The sequence below is a fragment of the Mesoplodon bidens genome, assembly GCF_964165515.1.
Source record: "Mesoplodon bidens genome assembly, chromosome: 9".
In the NCBI taxonomy this organism is placed as follows: Eukaryota; Metazoa; Chordata; class Mammalia; order Artiodactyla; family Ziphiidae; genus Mesoplodon; species Mesoplodon bidens.
This window is the reverse complement of record NC_138166.1, coordinates 47,159,258-47,177,176: the sequence shown is the minus strand read 5'-3', so window position 1 is coordinate 47,177,176 and position 17,919 is coordinate 47,159,258. Positions and strand designations below refer to the sequence as shown.

Genomic DNA, 17,919 nt, shown 5'->3' with positions numbered 1-17,919 from the left:
AGGAAAACCCCATGTCAACGTTTAGGTTAGAAACAAAACTGACTACACCTAGACCTCAACTTCTACATCCAGACAAAACATTACCCGCCACATATCACTAGAAAAGCCTGCATAAAAAAATTCAAACACCTTAGGCTGGGGATCCTTTATGCCAAGTTCCACCCTGCCTACCATTCTAGTACCATTGCCTAAGGCCCTATGCTGCAGGCCACTGCCACACCTGGCGCTCTTAGAGCTCTTTGCTTTGGTCATGCTATTGCCTTTGCCTGGAACGGTCTTCCTTTGCTCCACAACCCTCCTCCACCTTCTCCATCTGATAAATACCAGCTCAAATATCACCACCTGCTCCAACTTTTAATGACCCTCTCTAGGAAGATGTAATTAGCCCCACATCATCTCCCTGCTAATTAATGCTATATAATGCAGATCAACCATTTTATTTTTTTACACTTAAACACACACAAGTGAGATAGTTAAGGGCAGGAGCCATGATTTAATGCATCTTTATATCCCCAACACCTGACACTGTACTTAACATACAGTAAGCAGCTTCAAAAAACGAAGTGGAATTGATTTTAACTCTTTTCAAAAAACTAAAATAAGCCAGAATTGGGCCCAGTTTAGCCCTCCAGGACCCCTCTTTCCTTATCTGTTTTGGTTCTGCTAGCTCTCTCTGCTCTTCACAGCTGCCACTCCCCTGTTACCAGCACATCTGGTCCAAAGGGTACAGTGAAGCTTCTCTCCACCTCCCCTAAGCTACAGAAGTATCATCTAACTAGTTTAGCAGAGAGAAGGTTGGGATATTTATAAATAAGGGAAGTCAGGCAAGAGTCGTAGAAAGTCAGCAAAGCAGTCAGGTTTACAGCATGCTCACTGCTGATCCATGCTTAACTGAAAAGCCCAGCCCCAGCAGAGACACGCCTGGTCCAGCCCCCAGGCGCCTCGCTCCCTATTCTTCCCCCATGACAGCGTCTGCGGCAGAGAGTAAACAAGAGATCCTCAGCGTGTGGAGCCAAGGTGGATTTGTGTTGGTACCACACTACCCAAGCCTGATGAGATCACCCGAACCTCTGCCAGATCCACAATCCCTTCCAGAAACTGCTGACCACTATTTTCTTTGGGGACAGTTGCCCCACATCATCCTCTCGGACTCTAAGTCATATGGAACTCTCACTCAAAAGCCACATAGTCCCAGCCACGCCAAGAGAAGGCAGCACTCCCCTATCTGGTCCGAAAGATTCCAGCCCAGCCTTCAGGCCCACTGACACAGAAGCCCCACAGGTGGCTCTCCAGAACTCTGCCTGGACTGCTACCCTCCTTGGGTCTACCTGACCAATCTCATTTGTCTCCAGTAAAGACTTGCCTGCTACTGAGATGTGGCAGCTGGAAAAGATACGTTGTTCCAAAGCAGAATCTCAACCCAGCCTCACCAGCCACCATGTGCCATCAAAAAGCGGGCACGGCTTTTACATGGAGCCTTTGCACTGGATCACATCAAAAGACCAGTAAAGGGGCTTCCCTGGTGGCGCAGTGGTTGGGATGTCCGCCTGCCGATGCAGGGGACACGGGTTCGTGCCCCAGTCCGGGAAGATCCCACATGCCGTGGAGCGGCTGGGCCCGTGAGCGATGGCCGCCGAGCCTGCGTGTCCAGAGCCTGTGCTCCACAATGGGAGAGGCCACAACAGGGAAAGGCCACAACAGTGAGAGGCCCGTGTACCGCAAAAAAAAAAAAAAAAAAAAAAGACCAGTAAGTATCCAAGATGCACCATCTACTGAGACACTTTAAGTTGTTCCCATTTCCCATCAGAAGGATGCCCACAGCTATTGCTGGTTTAGAAAATGGGAAGTACACAGATGCTGAGTTCAAGGAATGATGATGACTTTGCCAGCTAGAGTTAACAAGTTTCATGCATCTCTCTAGGCTCGTTAGCAACGCATTCACGTGCTCTTCTGCAAGTGGTCTTCCAGAATTACATCATAAGAGTAGACCTTAAATACACACCTTTAAAATGTCTATGGGGGCTTCCCTGGTGGCGTAGTGGTTGAGAGTCCGCCTGCCGATGCAGGGGACACGAGTTCGTGCCCCGGTCTGGGAAGATCCCACATGCCGTGGAGCGGCTGGGCCCGTGAGCCATGGCCGCGGAGCCTGTGTGTCCGGAGCCTGTGCTCCGCAACGGGAGAGGCCACAACAGTGAGAGGCCCGCGTACCGCAAAAAAAAAAAAAAAAAAAAAAAAATGTCTATGGTTCACTCATACACACCTCAGCCCAATCATGGGGGGCCCAACGTGCACAGCAACAAACACTAGTCTAGGTGAGAAAGAAATGTGTTTCTGTTTTCTGGACTTTCGTTATCCAGAATTCTTTTCCACCTTAGAATCTCTACACTGTATTGACCTTTCTGGGCAAAAAACAAATTTATAAAGAATTCTGCCTTCTTATATATAATACAATCCACCTTATAAATTTTTTTTCTCATATTTTGCTCATATTTTTAACCATTTTCTCTTGGAGTCCATCTCTTTTTTTGAATTATTTAATTTCAAGCATTTACTGAATCAATATCTGATGCATATCATGTGCATATCTAATGCATATCACTTTCAAATAAGTTTTTTCATTGAATCTTTACAAATTTTTATGACATTATGAAAATGTTCATATATCAATATATACAAAGCAGATTGAATAGTATAATAAACCCAATATTCCATTTCCCAGTTGCAAAAATTATCATCATACTGCCCACTTATTTCTCCTACCTCACCAAAACTGGGTTATTTAAAAGCAAATCTCAGATATCATAATCTCATCTGTAAATATTTCAGTGTACACCTCTAAAAGAAAAAGACTCTATAGTTCCCATATTCGGAATACCATTACCTGGCCTAAAAAATCAATTAATAACTATTCTTTAATATCAAATAATCCTATCAGTATTCAAATTCCTTGATTCCTCAGTTTTTTAATAGTGACACAGTTTGATGAGGAAAGTGATGCTCACAGAATTGATAACTTCCTAAGCCATATATTTGATACATAGCAGTATAATAAGTTTCTCACTTGAAGGCTTGATCCTCTTTATATATAGCACAGCTACCTTTTCACCATGTTTAGAAAAGGTCCACATATATATATATTTTAATTTTCTTTGCAAAAGCGGCCTTTTCTTTCTTTTTTAAGTGTTTCATTGCCAGTTAAATAACCTTAAAAGTGGTCCAGTGTTTGGGACCTGAGGTAGGCTTTTACTAGAGTATTAATCACTCAGTGCCTAATGTCACAAAGTAGGTGCAAGCATAAGAAACTAAGGAAATAAACTTGTGTGCTGTCTGTTGTGATGTAGTATCTACTATTACTCATACTGGGGCCTCTTCAAGGGCACCACAGTTGAAATAAAATGATATGATGAAGATGATGATGATGACAGCAACAACAATGCTCTAAGGAGAGACAAGGCTGGTCCCCTATGGATGAAAGAAGGATTACTAAAATGTTTACGAAGAGCTTTAAACTTCTTAGGAGGAAAAGCATTAGTATCATCAAACTGCACAAGTCAATCCTGGAAAGGTAAATGGGTTGTGAGACTAAATCCCCACCACCACCACCCGGCAACTCTGTTTCAATACCTAATACCATGTGAGACAAAAGAAAGTAAAACATAAACCATGCAGCCATCACAAACAATCGCCTACAAGTATCTGATACATTTTAAAAAATAGATATAACTGTAAAGGATCTCTTTTATACATCTTAAGATAGTTTGGGTTTTTTTTTTTAAATATAACAATGAAATTAAGAGCTGCTCAAAAATAATCTTCAGAGTTACAGAACACAAATCAAACAAAAAACAAAATAGATTCTTTATACTGACCTTCAAAAATATTGTTCTAAGTTCGGCTGGATCTGCTCTCTTGGTTAAAGCCACCTATAAATAAACATAAAAATGTTTATATTATTAGAACAAAGCTGAGAAATCAAGCTAGCAGACTGAAAGAAAATAAACTCCAGGTTAGAAATCAGTGGATTTCATTTTTACACTTAAAGCACTAAATTTCCCCAGTGCATAAACTACTCTCTGGATTTTAAATTAGACTCCTTATGTGGTTTCTAGAATGGTAACATTCCGTGCAAGAAACCAGGAAAGCTCCTAATATGTAGTGTTTAATATATACCATTGTTTTTCCAAAATGAATAAGAAAAAAAGAAAAGTTGAAACAGATTTGTAACCACCTGGCATTTTAAACTACACTCCAGCGTGACCCACACCTTTCACAGGCGAATATTAAAGTACAACTTGTTCATTAACTATGTAAGAGAACATAGTTCTGAGAGAAGTTAGTGAGTAAGGCAAACAATATTAATAGAAGGGAATTACTTCCCACAGTTCCACAATGGACAGGTGTGAATGCCCAGCTATCTGGTCATGCCAAGCAGTCTCCTCCTCTCCCCTACTTTTAAGAAACCAGAAATCTCCAATTATACAGCACTGAGAAATATAACCATTGTTTTGTAATCACTTTAAACGGAGTATAATCTATAAAAAATATTGAATAGCAACGTTGTACACCTGAAACTAATAATGTAAATCAACTACACTTCAACGAAAAAAAATCCTAAGTCTCCATATGTATGACTATTATTTACCACATTCTAGAATACAAAGGGCTATGGTTACCTTTCAGAGCAAAGTTTGACAGATTAGCTCAGAATAGGTGTTGTGCTTAATTCACCAGCCCACAAAGTCCAAAAACATCATTGGGGAAAAAGAAGACAAACTTGAACATGGCTGCCCCAGGCCAACACAAAAGAGTCCTTATGTGGAACCAAACAGTAGGCTTATTCAGCGTCCCATCACCCCATCCGGCTGGCAAAAACCGTCAGGAGACTGAATTCTCACCAAGCACAGCGTCACCCCACGATACAGCCAAGGAGGGGTTCCTGGAACCACCCCAATACTGGAGCCATGTCGCTATCCATGGGGAAATTTATGCAAATTGTTCTAAATCCTTTCTATGTGTTTGCAAAGGCTCTTCTGAGACCTTTGGACAATGGGTTCTCTGTCTCGAAATATGTAACTGCCTGAGCTTCTTGGCCTGCCACTGTCAGGAATAATTTTATTAACTAATCACTGGAATAGGAGAGGTAGTTTTCCTGAAACCAGTTAGTTGGTCACCTTGTTTCCCAAAGCAAGACTGATAACTCTTAACTTCAGCTGAGTACTTGTAACCACCAATGCTATTTTTATCCTTAAGAATTTGTAATCTCTTTAAAATCCTCAATTAGTGAGTGTTCTTTGCTGTCAATTAACGAGAAGAAAACAGACTGCTAACCAACCTAAGGTTGATGATAGTGCTAAGAGTCTCAGAAGATTCCCTCCCTTTGGGTCTATATTCTGAGAAAGGTGGCGTAGGACAAACGCTATCAGAGAAGATGAGCCAGCATGAAATGCCTCTATATCCTCTCCTTTAAGAGCAAAGAAATTCCCTTCGAGTTCTACATCTCAAGACCGTAACAGTTTTTTAAAAGGCATATGGTGACCCTCAGCACTTAATTTGCTTACCTTTAAAAGCAAAGGTAAGTTTCCACAAAGTGAACTATTCTTGCTCCATCTGAATAACACATCCTTTAAAATCAAATTAATTCACCATGCCACACACTTCATAAAGCCTTCCCTGGGCAATGCAGTTTCAGAGTGAACTTCCCCCCCAACCCCGCCCTAAATTCCCACAGGTTCTTCTACTTACTAATCCCAAAATGCACCACCAGGACTACATCTCTGTGAGAGAAAGAAAGCTTTCACTCTGTAACTCTCCCAGGGTGGAGGGCACAGGAGAAAACAATCCATATAGCGGCCCAGCACTTTTAAGTCAGGTCACCTAATGTGTACAGAACACTTCATAGTTACAGTTAAGTTACAGTTACACTTAAGTTACAGTTAGACATACCAGCGTTCCGAAGGTGTACTGAGATGGAGTCTACCTGATGGCAAAACCAGGCGCTAGCAAGTTCTGTGAACTGCAAAAAGGGAGCCAAGAAATGTAGCCTCCCTTTTTAAGCCAACTCAGAACACCTGCTCGGCAAGCGGCACGTTGCATCACCTGACAATCCTTAGTTCATTGGGCTTCTCAGAAGATTCATCAAACTCTAGAGTTTTTCCAAAAGGCTGATTTTCATTGTTTTATATACATGCATATATTTCTCATATACTAATAGCATGTAAATATTTACAGATACTATTCTTACAATCTGATTGCCTGATTTGCTTTATCATTACTCTTCTGAATTTGCGTTTATAAGAATAGATGCCACCATTAAAACAAAATATTTATATCAAGAGATTTAAATAAAGTAATTTTCAAACATAGTTAGGGAGTAAATCACCAAGAAGAAAAAGGATTATTGGCAGATGACTGAATTATCACCATTTGCTACTTAATTCAAAAGAGAATTTTATACACAAGCACATAACATTCACACCAAGTGGAGGTTAAGGGGGGGGAAACTGGAAAAACTATGCATTATATGTTTTTCCATAAACTGGGAGAAGTTAACCTTTGTTTAAAGACAGTATTGAAATTTCAGGTCAATTCCCCAAATCTATGTTCCACGGGGCAGAATTTGAGGAACACTGAATATGTAAAATTTTTGATTAGACAAACATTATAAATAACAGCAATAGCATTTGCAAGACACATATACCAGCTAGGTACATCCCAAATACAAATATAAAAACAGCCAAGAATAACATAACTTCAATGACTGGTTTAAAAGGGGGGCAGTGGGAAGCACGGCAAGGAAAAGCAGAAAGATAAAGTGTGAATTCTGTGCTCTGCAAGTGAACCTTGACTGATACAATCAGTAACTCTAAAAGAAATTCCCCCAAAACACAGTTACCATTAACTGGAAAAGAAAAAAAGAGAGGTCCCATCACATTTAAGAAAAACAATTTTTCATTGACTTCACTGAGTCACTCATTCCTCATCCTACAGTTTCCCTACATTCTAATAAATGAAGAGCAGATCCGAGCTTCAAGATGGCAGAAGAGTAAGAAGTGGAGATCACCTTCCTCCCCACAAATACATCAGAAATACATCTACACGTGGAACAACTCCTACAAAACACCTACTGAACGCTGGCAGGAGACCTCAGACCTCCCAAAAGGCAAGAAACTCCCCACGTACCTGGGTAGGGTAAAAGAAAAAACAGAGACCAAAGAATAGGGACGGGACCTGCACCAGCGGGAGGGAGCTGGGAAGGAGGAAAGGTTTCCACACACTAGAAGCCCCTTCGCGGGCGGAGACTTCGGGTGGTGGAGTGGGGGAGAAGCTTCGGAGCCACGGAGGAGAGCGCAGCAACAGGGGTGCGGAGGGCAAAGCGGAGAGATTCCCGCACAGAGGATCGGTGCCGACCGGCACTCACCAGCCCCAACGGCTTGTCTGCTCACCTGCCGGGACGGGCGGGGGCTGAGAGCTGAGGCTCGGGCTTCGGTCGGAGCTCAGCGAGAGGACTGGCGGCGAGAGGACTGGCGGCGTGAACACAGCCTGAAGGGGTTAGTGCACCACGCTAGCCGGGAGGGAGTCCGGGAAAAGGTCTGGAGCTGCCGAAGAGGCAAGAGACTTTTTCTTGCCTCTTTGTTTTGCAGTGAGCGGGGAGAGGGGATTAAGAGCGCTGCTTAAAGGAGCTCCAGAGACGGGCGCGAACCGTGGCTAAAAGCGCGGACCCCAGAGACAGGCATGAGACGCTAAGGCTGCTGCTGCCGCCACCAAGAAGCCTGTGTGCAAGCACAGGTCACTCTCCACACCTCCCCTCCCGGGAGCCTGTGCAGCCCGCCACTGCCAGGGTCCTGGGATCCAGGGACAACTTCCCCAGGAGAACGCACGGCACGCCTCAGGCTGGTGAAACGTCATGCCGGCCTCTGCCGCCGCAGGTTCGCCCCGCCCTCCGTACCCCTCCCTCCCCCCGGCCTGAGTGAGCTAGAGCCCCCGAATCAGCTGCTCCTTTAACCCCGTCCTTTGTGAGCGAAGAGCAGACGCCCTCCGGCGACCTACGCGCAGAGGCGGGGCCAAATCTAAAGCTGAACGCCGGGAGCTGTGCGAACAAAGAAGAGAAAGGGAAATCTCTCCCGGCAGCCTCAGGAGGAGCGAATTAAACCTCCACAATCAACTTGATGTACCTGCATCTGTGGAGTACCTGAATAGACAACCAATCATCCCAAATTGAGGAGGTGGACTTTGGGAGAAACGATATACATATTTTTTTCTCTTTTTCTCTTTTTGTGAGTATGTGAATGCTTCTGCATGTGATTCTGTCTGTATAGCTTTGCTTTTACCATTTGTCCTAGGGTTATGTCTGTCCATTTTTTTTTGGTTTTTCTTGGTTTCTTTAGTATAGTTTTTAGCATTTGTTACCATTGGGGGATTTGTTTTTTGGTTTGCTTGCTCTCTTCTTTCATTCTTTCTTTTATTACTTAAATTTTTTTTTAATAATTATCTTTTATTTTAATAACTTTATTTTATTTTTTCTTTCTTTCCTTTTTTCTGCCTTATATTCTGAGCCGTGTGGATGACAGGGTCTTGGTGCTCCGGCCGGGTCTCAGGCCTGTGCCTCTGAGGTGGGAGAGCTGACATTGGTCCACCACAGACCTCCCAGCTCCATGTAATATCAAACGGCAAAAGTCTCCCAGAGATCTCCATCTCAACCTAAGACCCAGCTCCACTCAATGACCAGCAAGCTACAGTGCTGGACACCCTATGCCAAACAACCAGCAAGACAGGAACACAACCCCACCCGTTAGCAGAGAGACTGCCTAAAATCATAATAAGGTCACAGACACCCCAAAACACACCACCAGACACGGACCTGCCCACCAGAAAGAAAAGATCCAGCCTCAGCCACCAGAACACAGGCACTAGTCCCCTGCACCAGGAAGCCTACACAACCCACTGAACCAAACTTAGCCACTGGGGGCAGACACCAAAAACAATAGGAACTACAAACCTGCAGCCTGCAAAAAGGAGACCCCAAACAAAGTAAGTTAAGCAAAATGAGAAGACAGAGAAACACACAGCAGATGAAGAAGCAAGGTAAAAACCCACCAGACCAAACAAATGAAGAGGAAATAGGCAGTCTACCTGAAAAAGAATTCAGAATAATGATAGTAAAGATGATCCAAAATCTTGGAAATAGAATGGAGAAAATACAAGAAATGTTTAAAAAGGAACTAGAAGAACTAAAGAGCAAACAAAAAGTGATGAGCAACACAATAAATGCAATTAAAAATTCTCTAGAAGGAATCAATAGCAGAATAACTGAGGCAGAAGAATGAATAAGTGACCTGGAAGATAAAATAGTGGAAATAACTACTGCAGAGCAGAATAAAGAAAAAAGAATGAAGAGAATTGAGGACAGTCTCAGAGACCTCTGGGACAACATTAAACATACCAACATTCAAATTATAGGGGTCCCAGAAGAAGAAGAGAGAAAGAAAGGGACTGAGAAAATATTTGAAGAGATAATAGTTGAAAACTTCCCTAATATGGGAAAGGAAATAGTCAAGTCCAGGAAGCACAGAGAGTCCCATACAGGATAAATCCAAGGAGAAACACGCCAAGACACATATTAATCAAACTATCCAAAATTAAATACAAAGAAAAAATATTAAAAGCAGCAAGGGAAAAACAAATAACATACAAGGGAATCCCCATAAGGTTAACAGCTGATCTTTCAGCAGAAACTCTGCAAGCCAGAAAGGAGTGGCAGGACATATTTAAAGTGATGAAAGGGAAAAATCTACAACCAAGATTACTCTACCCAGCAAGGATCTCATTCAGATTCGATGGAGAAATTAAAACCTTTACAGACAAGCAAAAGCTAAGAGAACACAGCACCACCAAACCAGCTTTACAACAAATGCTAAAGGAACTTCTCTAGGCAGGAAACACAAGAGAAGGAAAAGACTTACAAAAACAAACCCCTAAAATTAAGAAAATGGTAATAGGAACATACATATCAATAATTACCTTAAATGTAAATGGATTAAATGCTCCAACCAAAAGACATAGACTGGCTGAATGGATACAAAAATAAGACCCATCTATATGCTGTCTACAAGAGACCCACTTCAGACCTAGGGACACATACAGACTGAAAGTGAGGGGATGGAAAAAGATATTCCATGCAAATGGAAATCAAAAGAAAGCTGGAGTAGCAATTCTCATATCAGACAAAATAGACTTTAAAATAAAGACTCTTACAAGAGACAAAGAGGGACACTAAATAAATGATCAAGGGATCAATCCGAGAAGAAGATATAACAATTGTAAATATTTATGCACCCAACATAGGAGCACCTCAATACATAAGGCAGATGCTAACAGCCATAAAAGGGGAAATCAACAGTAACACAATCGTAGTAGGGGCTTTTTTTTTTTTAATTACTCATTTATTTATTTTTGGCTGTGTTAGGTCTTCGTTTCTGTGTGAGGGATTTCTCTAGTTGCGGCGACTGGGGGCCACTCTTCATCGCGGTGTGTGTGCCTCTCACTGTCGCGGCCTCCCATTGCGGAGCACAGGCTCCAGACGTGCAGGCTCAGTAGTTGTCACTCAAGGGCCTATGTGCTCCGTGGCATGTGGGATCTTCCCAGACCAGGGCTTGAACCCATCTCCCCTGCACTGGCAGGCAGATTCTCAACCCATAGTAGGGGATTTTAACACCCCACTTTCACTAATGGACAGATCATCCAAAATGAAAATAAATAAGGAAACACAAGCTCTAAATGATACATTAAACAAGATGGACTTAATTGATATTTATAGGACCTTCCATCCAAAAACAACAGAATACACTTTCTTCTCAAGTGCTCATGGAACATTCTCCAGGATAGATCATATCTTGGGTCACAAATGAAGCCTTGGTAAATTTAAGAAAATTGAAATCGTATCAAGTATCTTTTATGACCACAACGCTATGAGACTAAATATAAATTGCAGGAAAAAATCCGTAAAAAATACAAACACATGGAGGCTAAACAATACACTACTTAATAACCAAGAGATCATTGAAGAAATCAATGAGGAAATTAAAAAATACCTAGAAACAATTGACAATGAAAACATGATGACCCAAAACCTATGGGATGCAGCAAAAGCAGTTCTAAGAGGGAAGTTTATAGCAATACAATCCTACCTTAAGACACAAGAAACATCTCAAATAAACAACCTAATCTTACACTTAAAGCAATTAAAGAAAGAAGAACAAAAGAACCCCAAAGTTAGCAGAAGGAAAGAAATCATAAAAATCAGATCAGAAATAAATGAAAAAGAAATGAAGGAAAGGATAGCAGAGATCAATAAAACTAAAAGCTGGTTCTTTGAGAAGATAAACAAAATTGATAAACCATTAGGCAGACTCATTAAGAAAAAAAGGGAGAAGACTCAAACCAATAGAATTAGAAATGAAAAAGTAACAACTGACACTGCAGAAATACAAAGGATCATGAGAGATTACTACAAGCAACGATATGCCAATAAAATGGACAACCTGGAAGAAATGCACAAATTCTTAGAAATGCACAACCTGCCCAGAGTGAACAAGGAAGAAATAGAAAATATGAACAGACCAATCACAAGCCCTGAAATTGAAACTGTGATTAAAAATGTTCCAACAGGGCTTCCCTGGTGGTGCAGTGGTTGAGAATCTACCTGCCAATGCAGGGGACATGGATTCGAGCCCTGGTCTGGGAAGATCCCACATGCCGCGGAGCAGCTAGCCCCGTGAGCCACAATTACTGAGCCTGCGCGTCTGGAGCCTGTGCTCCGCAACAAGAGAGGCCGCGATAATGAGAGGCCCGTGCACCGCGATGAGGAGTGGCCCCCACTTGCCGCAACTAGAGAAAGCCCTCGCACAGAAACGAAGACCCAACACCGCCATAAATAAATAAATAAAAATTTTAAAAAAAATGTTCCAACAAACAAAAGCCCAGGACCAGAAGGCTTCACAGGCGAATTCTATCAAACATTTAGAGAAGAGCTAACACCTATCCTTCTCAAACTCTCCCAAAATATAGCAGAGGGAGGAACACTCCCAAACTCATTCTATGAGGCCACCATCACCCTGATATCAAAACCAGATGAAGATGTCACAAAGAAAGAAAACTACAGGCCAATATCACTGATGAACATAGATGCAAAAATCCTCAACAAAATACTAGCAAACAGAATGCACCAGCACATTAAAAGGATCATACACCATGATCAAGCGGGGTTTATTCCAGGAATGCAAGGATTCTTCAATATACGCAAATCAATCAATGTGATACACCATATTAACAAACTGAAGGAGAAAAACAATATGATCATCTCAATAGATGCAGAAAAAGCTTTCAACAAAATTCAACACCCATTTATGATAAAAACCCTCCAGAAAGTAGGTATAGAGGGAACTTACCTCAACATAATAAAGGCCATATATGACAAACTCACTGCGAACATTGTCCTCAGTGGTGAAAAACTGAAACCATTTCAACTAAGATCAGGATCAAGACAACGTTGCCCACTCTCACCACTATTATTTAACATTGTTTTGGAAGTTCTAGCCACAGCAATCAGAGAAGAAAAATAAATAAAAGGAATCCAAATCGGAAAAGAAGAAGTAAAGCTGTCACTGTTTGCAGATGACATGATACTATACATAGAGAATCCTAAAAAAGATGCTTCCAGAAAACTACTAGAGCTACTCAATAAATCTGGTAAAGTAGCAGTATACAAAATTAATGCACAGAAATCTCTTGCATTCCTACACACTAATGGTGAAAAATCTAAAAGTGAAATTAAAGAAACACTCCCATTTACCACTGCAACAAAAAGTATAAAATACCTAGGAATAAATAAGACACTGATGAAAGAAATTTAAGATGATACAAACAGATGGAGAGATATACCATGTTCTTGGATTGGAAGAATCAACATTGTGAAAATGGCTCTACTACCCAAAGTGATCTACAGATTCAGTGCAATCCCTATCAAACTACCAAGGGCATTTTTCACAGAACTAGAACAAAATATTTCACAATTTGTATGGAAACACAAAAGACCCTGAATAGCCAAAGCAATCCTGAGAAACAAAAACGGAGCTGGAGGAATCAGACTCCCTGACTTCAGACTATACTACAAAGCTACAGTAATCAAGACAGTATGGTACTGGCACAAAAACAGAAATACAGATCAATGGAACAGGATAGAAAGCCCAGAGATAAACCCACGCACATATGGTCACCTTATTTTTGATAAAGCAGACAAGAATATACAATGGAGAAAGTACAGCCTCTTCAATAAGTGGTGCTGGGAAAACTGGACAGCTACATGTAAAAGAATGAAATTAGAACACTTCTTAACACCATACACAAAAATAAACTCAAAATGGATTAAAGATCTAAATGAAAGGCCAGACACTAGAAAACTCTTAGAGGAAAACATAGGCAGAACACTCTATGACATAAATCACAGCAAGATCCTTTTGACCCACCTCCTAGAGAAATAGAAGTAAAAACAAAGTAAACAAATGGGACCTAATGAAACTTCAAAGCTTTTGCACAGCAAAGGAAACCATAAACAAAACAAAAAGACAACCCTCAGAATGTTAGAAAATATTTACAAATGAAGCAACTGACAAAGGATTAATATCCAAAATGTAGAAGCAGCTCATGCAGCTTAATATCAAAAAAACAAACAACCCACTCCAAAAATGGGCAGAAGACCTAAACAGACATTTCTCCAAAGAAGACATACAGATTGCCAATAAACACGTGAAAGAATACTCAACATCATTAATCATTAGAAAAATGCCAATCAAAACTACAATGAGGTATCACCTCACACAAGTCAGAATGGCCATCATCAAAAAATCTACAAACAATAAATGCTGGAGAGGGTGTAGAGAAAAGGGAACCCTCTTGCACTGTTGGTTGGAATGTAGATTGATACAGCCACTATGGAGAACAGTATGGAGGATCCTTAAAAAACTAAAAATAGAACTACCATATGATCCAGCAATCCCACTACTGGGCATATTCCCTGAGTAAACCATAATTCAAAAAGAGTCATGTACCACAATGTTCATTGCAGCTATATTTACCGTAGCCAGGACATGGAAGCAACCTAAGTGTCCATCAACAGATGAATGGATAAAGAAGATGTGGCACATATATACAATGGAATATTACTCAGCCATAAAAAGAAACAAAACTGAGTTATTTGTAGTCAGGTAGATGGACCTAGAGTCTGTCATACAGAGTGAAGTAAGTCAGAAAGAGAAAAACAAATACAGTATGCTAACACATATATATGGAATCTAAAAAAAAAAAAAAATGGTCATGAAGAACCTAAGGGCAGGATGGGAATAAAGACACAGACCTACTAGAGAATGGACTTGAGGACCCAGGGAGGGGAAAGTGTAAGCTGGGACAAAGTGAGAGAGTGGCATGGACATATATACACTATCAAACGTAAGATAGATAGCTAGTGGGAAGCAGCCGCATAGCACAGGGAGATCAGCTCGGTGCTTTGTGACCACCTAGAGGGGTGGGATAGGGAGGGTGGGAGGGAGGGAGATGCAAGAGGGAAGAGATATGGGTATATACGTATATGTATAGCTGATTCACTTTGTTATAAAGCAGAAACTAACACACCATTGTAAGCAATTATACTCCAATAAAGATGTTAAAAAATGAATGAAGAGCAGTCATTATAAAAAAGTTACTGAAATACAAATTAATATACAGACAAGATGCCATGTTAAGCATTCTTCTAACCACAACCTTACTGTGTAATCAACTCTCAAATGTTCATATCACTCAACAGTTGACTTATAAAGCACCAGACACCACAAATGTTAACCTGCTGAGTAATTATGCAAGTGGGTAATTTCAGGGATGCTGGAGATATTTATCAGAAGGATTCAGGAGCTTGTGAAATGTGCTGTAGACAAACATTAAACAGTAATAAAGCCATCACCATTAAAATTCTGTATGAAGAAGAGTACAGCAGTTAAGAAATGAATGGTGGTGTTTTAGCTGTGGGTTCTGTTAGGTCAAAATAACTTTAAATGCTCTAATTTTAGATTTTATTATTATTGTTATTAAGCTAAAGCTAACATTCCAGTAAATGTTCCCAAGACTAAAAATTTGACAAGAGACAATATAAGTCTCTTCTGAAATAGACATTTGTCTGTTTATATTTTCAACTCCTTATGGTGAAAGAGATGCTTGCTCACCCTGTCATAAGCAAGCATCACCACATTTAGAGTAAAGATTTGGATTCCAATGTATTGCTAACTTGGTGATCTTGGACAAGTCAGTTAACACCTCCAAGTTTTAGTTTCCTCATCTATAAAAAGGGCAAAATGACAAAATCTACTTATCTGTTTCATAAAGTTATCTTAAGGATTCATTAGAATGAAGAAAAAGTGCTCTGTGAATCCTAAAATGATACATAAGGTTGGTAGTGATTAATAGCTACTCTTAAAAAATGTAAGCTGTAAACACAGTTATATGATATTTCTAATCCCAACTACAAAAGGAAGACGAGGAGGTAGGTCCAACATGTATCCAACTTAGAAATAAGCAATAAAAGGTAACAGGCTAAGGAGAAAAACAGTGTATTAAAATTGTATTGGATGATCACAGTCATGTTGGGAAGCCTGGAGAATCAGCTTAAGGCTAAGGCACCACCAGTGATGCCCCAAACTATCCTAGAGTCACCTGGTGAGAAATGCACCTCTGATCCCACAACAAAAGCAGGTTGCCTAGGCTGCCTATCATCTCAGCCGAAATGGAAATTTCACACACAAGCTGCTTCCTTGTGTTGCCGTCTTCCAAGTCAAAGTCACACATGAGCATCCAATTGGCAAAGCTAGATGACATGCTTGTGCCCTGGCTGCAGGGAAAGATGGGAACTGAGTTCTGACTCATATGTTCTAGCAGGCAGGCCTTGTAATGTGGGGATTTTCTCCAATATAGGAAAGGTAGTCAAAAGAGGATGGGGAGACTTCTGGTTTCCAGTCCAGCACGTAAGGGGCTTGGAAGTTGCCAGTCTGTCCTAAAAATAAGTAAAAAGCTTAAAAATTGAAAAATCAACTACTCTCCCCAGATCCATCAGAGGAGTGATGTCACCAAGCAAACCACTGCCCCCCAAAATGGAGAAACAGAAAGGGAGAACCAGAGGATCACAATGACCAATTGCTGGAGGCTCAGTGTGGACAAGAAAAGACTTAAAAAACTCTAGGTGGACCTAGACATAGTGGATTCCCCACACTTTTGTGAATGTTACCTCCTGGAACTCAACCTGGTTCTCAGTGAATATCAGAGAAAAATCACCTGGCATTTCCAGTAGGAGGAAAGGAAAAGGAACCAAGTTGAAATGCATCAGAGCATTCTGTTCTTTATAAGAAGGTCTGCCTCAGAAGAAATTATTTCAGAGGAGTCTAACCCACTGGAGTAATACCAGAGCCAGCTGACCAGAGGGAAGGCAAATACCCAACTCCAGCCACCTCCAGCCATCCTCTCCCACCTGAGGGGAAGAAAAAATTGAGAAACACTTGTGAAGTACACTGTCCAGGGGCACAGGCTCTCTAATGGACTGAGACCTAGTCATAGGACTAGGAACACTTCCTTTCCCTCTACACCCTACGCCCACATTACCAAACGACTAGTTACAGCAGTTCCTTTTATCCAGTACCTCATGTCTGGCTATCAAGAAAAAATTACAAAGCATACCAAAAGGCAAAAGTACACAATTTGAAGAGACAGAGCAAACATCAAAACCAGACTCAAATATGTCTGGAATATTGAGATTATCAGACTAGGAATTTAAAACAACTATGATTAATATGCTAAGGGCTCTGATGGATAAGGTAGACAACATGCAAGAAGAGATCAGCAATGTAAGCAGAAAAATGGAAATTCTAAGGAAGAACTAAAAAAGAATGCTAGAGATCAAAAATACTGTAACAGGGCTTCCCTGGTGGCGCAGTGGTTGAGAGTCCGCCTGCCAATGCAGGGGACACGGGTTCGTGCCCCGGTCCGGGAAGATCCCACATGCCGCGGAGCGGCTGGATCCGTGAGCCATGGCCGCTGAGCCTGTGCTCCGCAGCAGGAGAGGCCACAGCGGTGAGAGGCCCGCGTACCGCAAAAAAAAAAAAAAAAAAAAATACTGTAACAGTGATGAAGAATGCCTTTGCTGGGCTTATTAGTAGACTGGATACAACTGAGGAGAAAATCTCTTGAGTCTGATGATATTTCAATAGAAATCTCCAAAACTGAAAAGCAAAGAGAAAAAAAACTGAAAGCAAACAAATAAACAACAAAAAAACCCAGAACAATATCCAAGACCATGGGACAACTACAAAAAGTGTAATATACATGTAATGGGAATACCAGAAGGAGAAGAAAGGACCAGAAGGAATATCTGAAATAATAATGATTCAGAATTTCCACCCAATCAATGTCAGATCCCAAACCACAGATACACAAAGATCAGATACACCAATGAAGATAACCAAAATCACTTTAAACATCAACGTACCAATTAATTAAAAGACAGATTGTTAGAATGCGTCAAAAAATAAGACCCAACTATATGCCATCTACAAAAAAAACATTTTAAATATAAAGACACATATAGATCAAAATAAATGAACAGAGGAAGATACACCATGCACACACTAATCAAACGAGAGCAGAGGAATTATATTACTTTCAGACAGAGCCCATGTCAAAGCAAGGAAAGTTAACAGGGATAAACAGGGACATTATATAATGATAAAAGGGTCAAGTCTCCAAAAAGACATAATAATCCTCAATCTAACAGAATAAAAAGCCTAGAACTAGACCTTCATAAATATAGTCAACTGATCTTTGACAAAGGAT

General features: G+C 40.9%; 1 protein-coding gene across 1 annotated transcript in view; it reads right to left on the bottom strand.

The window, feature by feature from the left end:
* SLC25A13 (solute carrier family 25 member 13) overlaps positions 1–17,919 on the bottom strand; it is a 208,557-nt gene that overhangs the window by 171,110 nt on the left and 19,528 nt on the right. Inside the window, 1 exon segment of the mRNA XM_081243704.1 lies at positions 3,870–3,923. Coding sequence (XP_081099830.1) covers positions 3,870–3,923 — 54 coding nt within the window.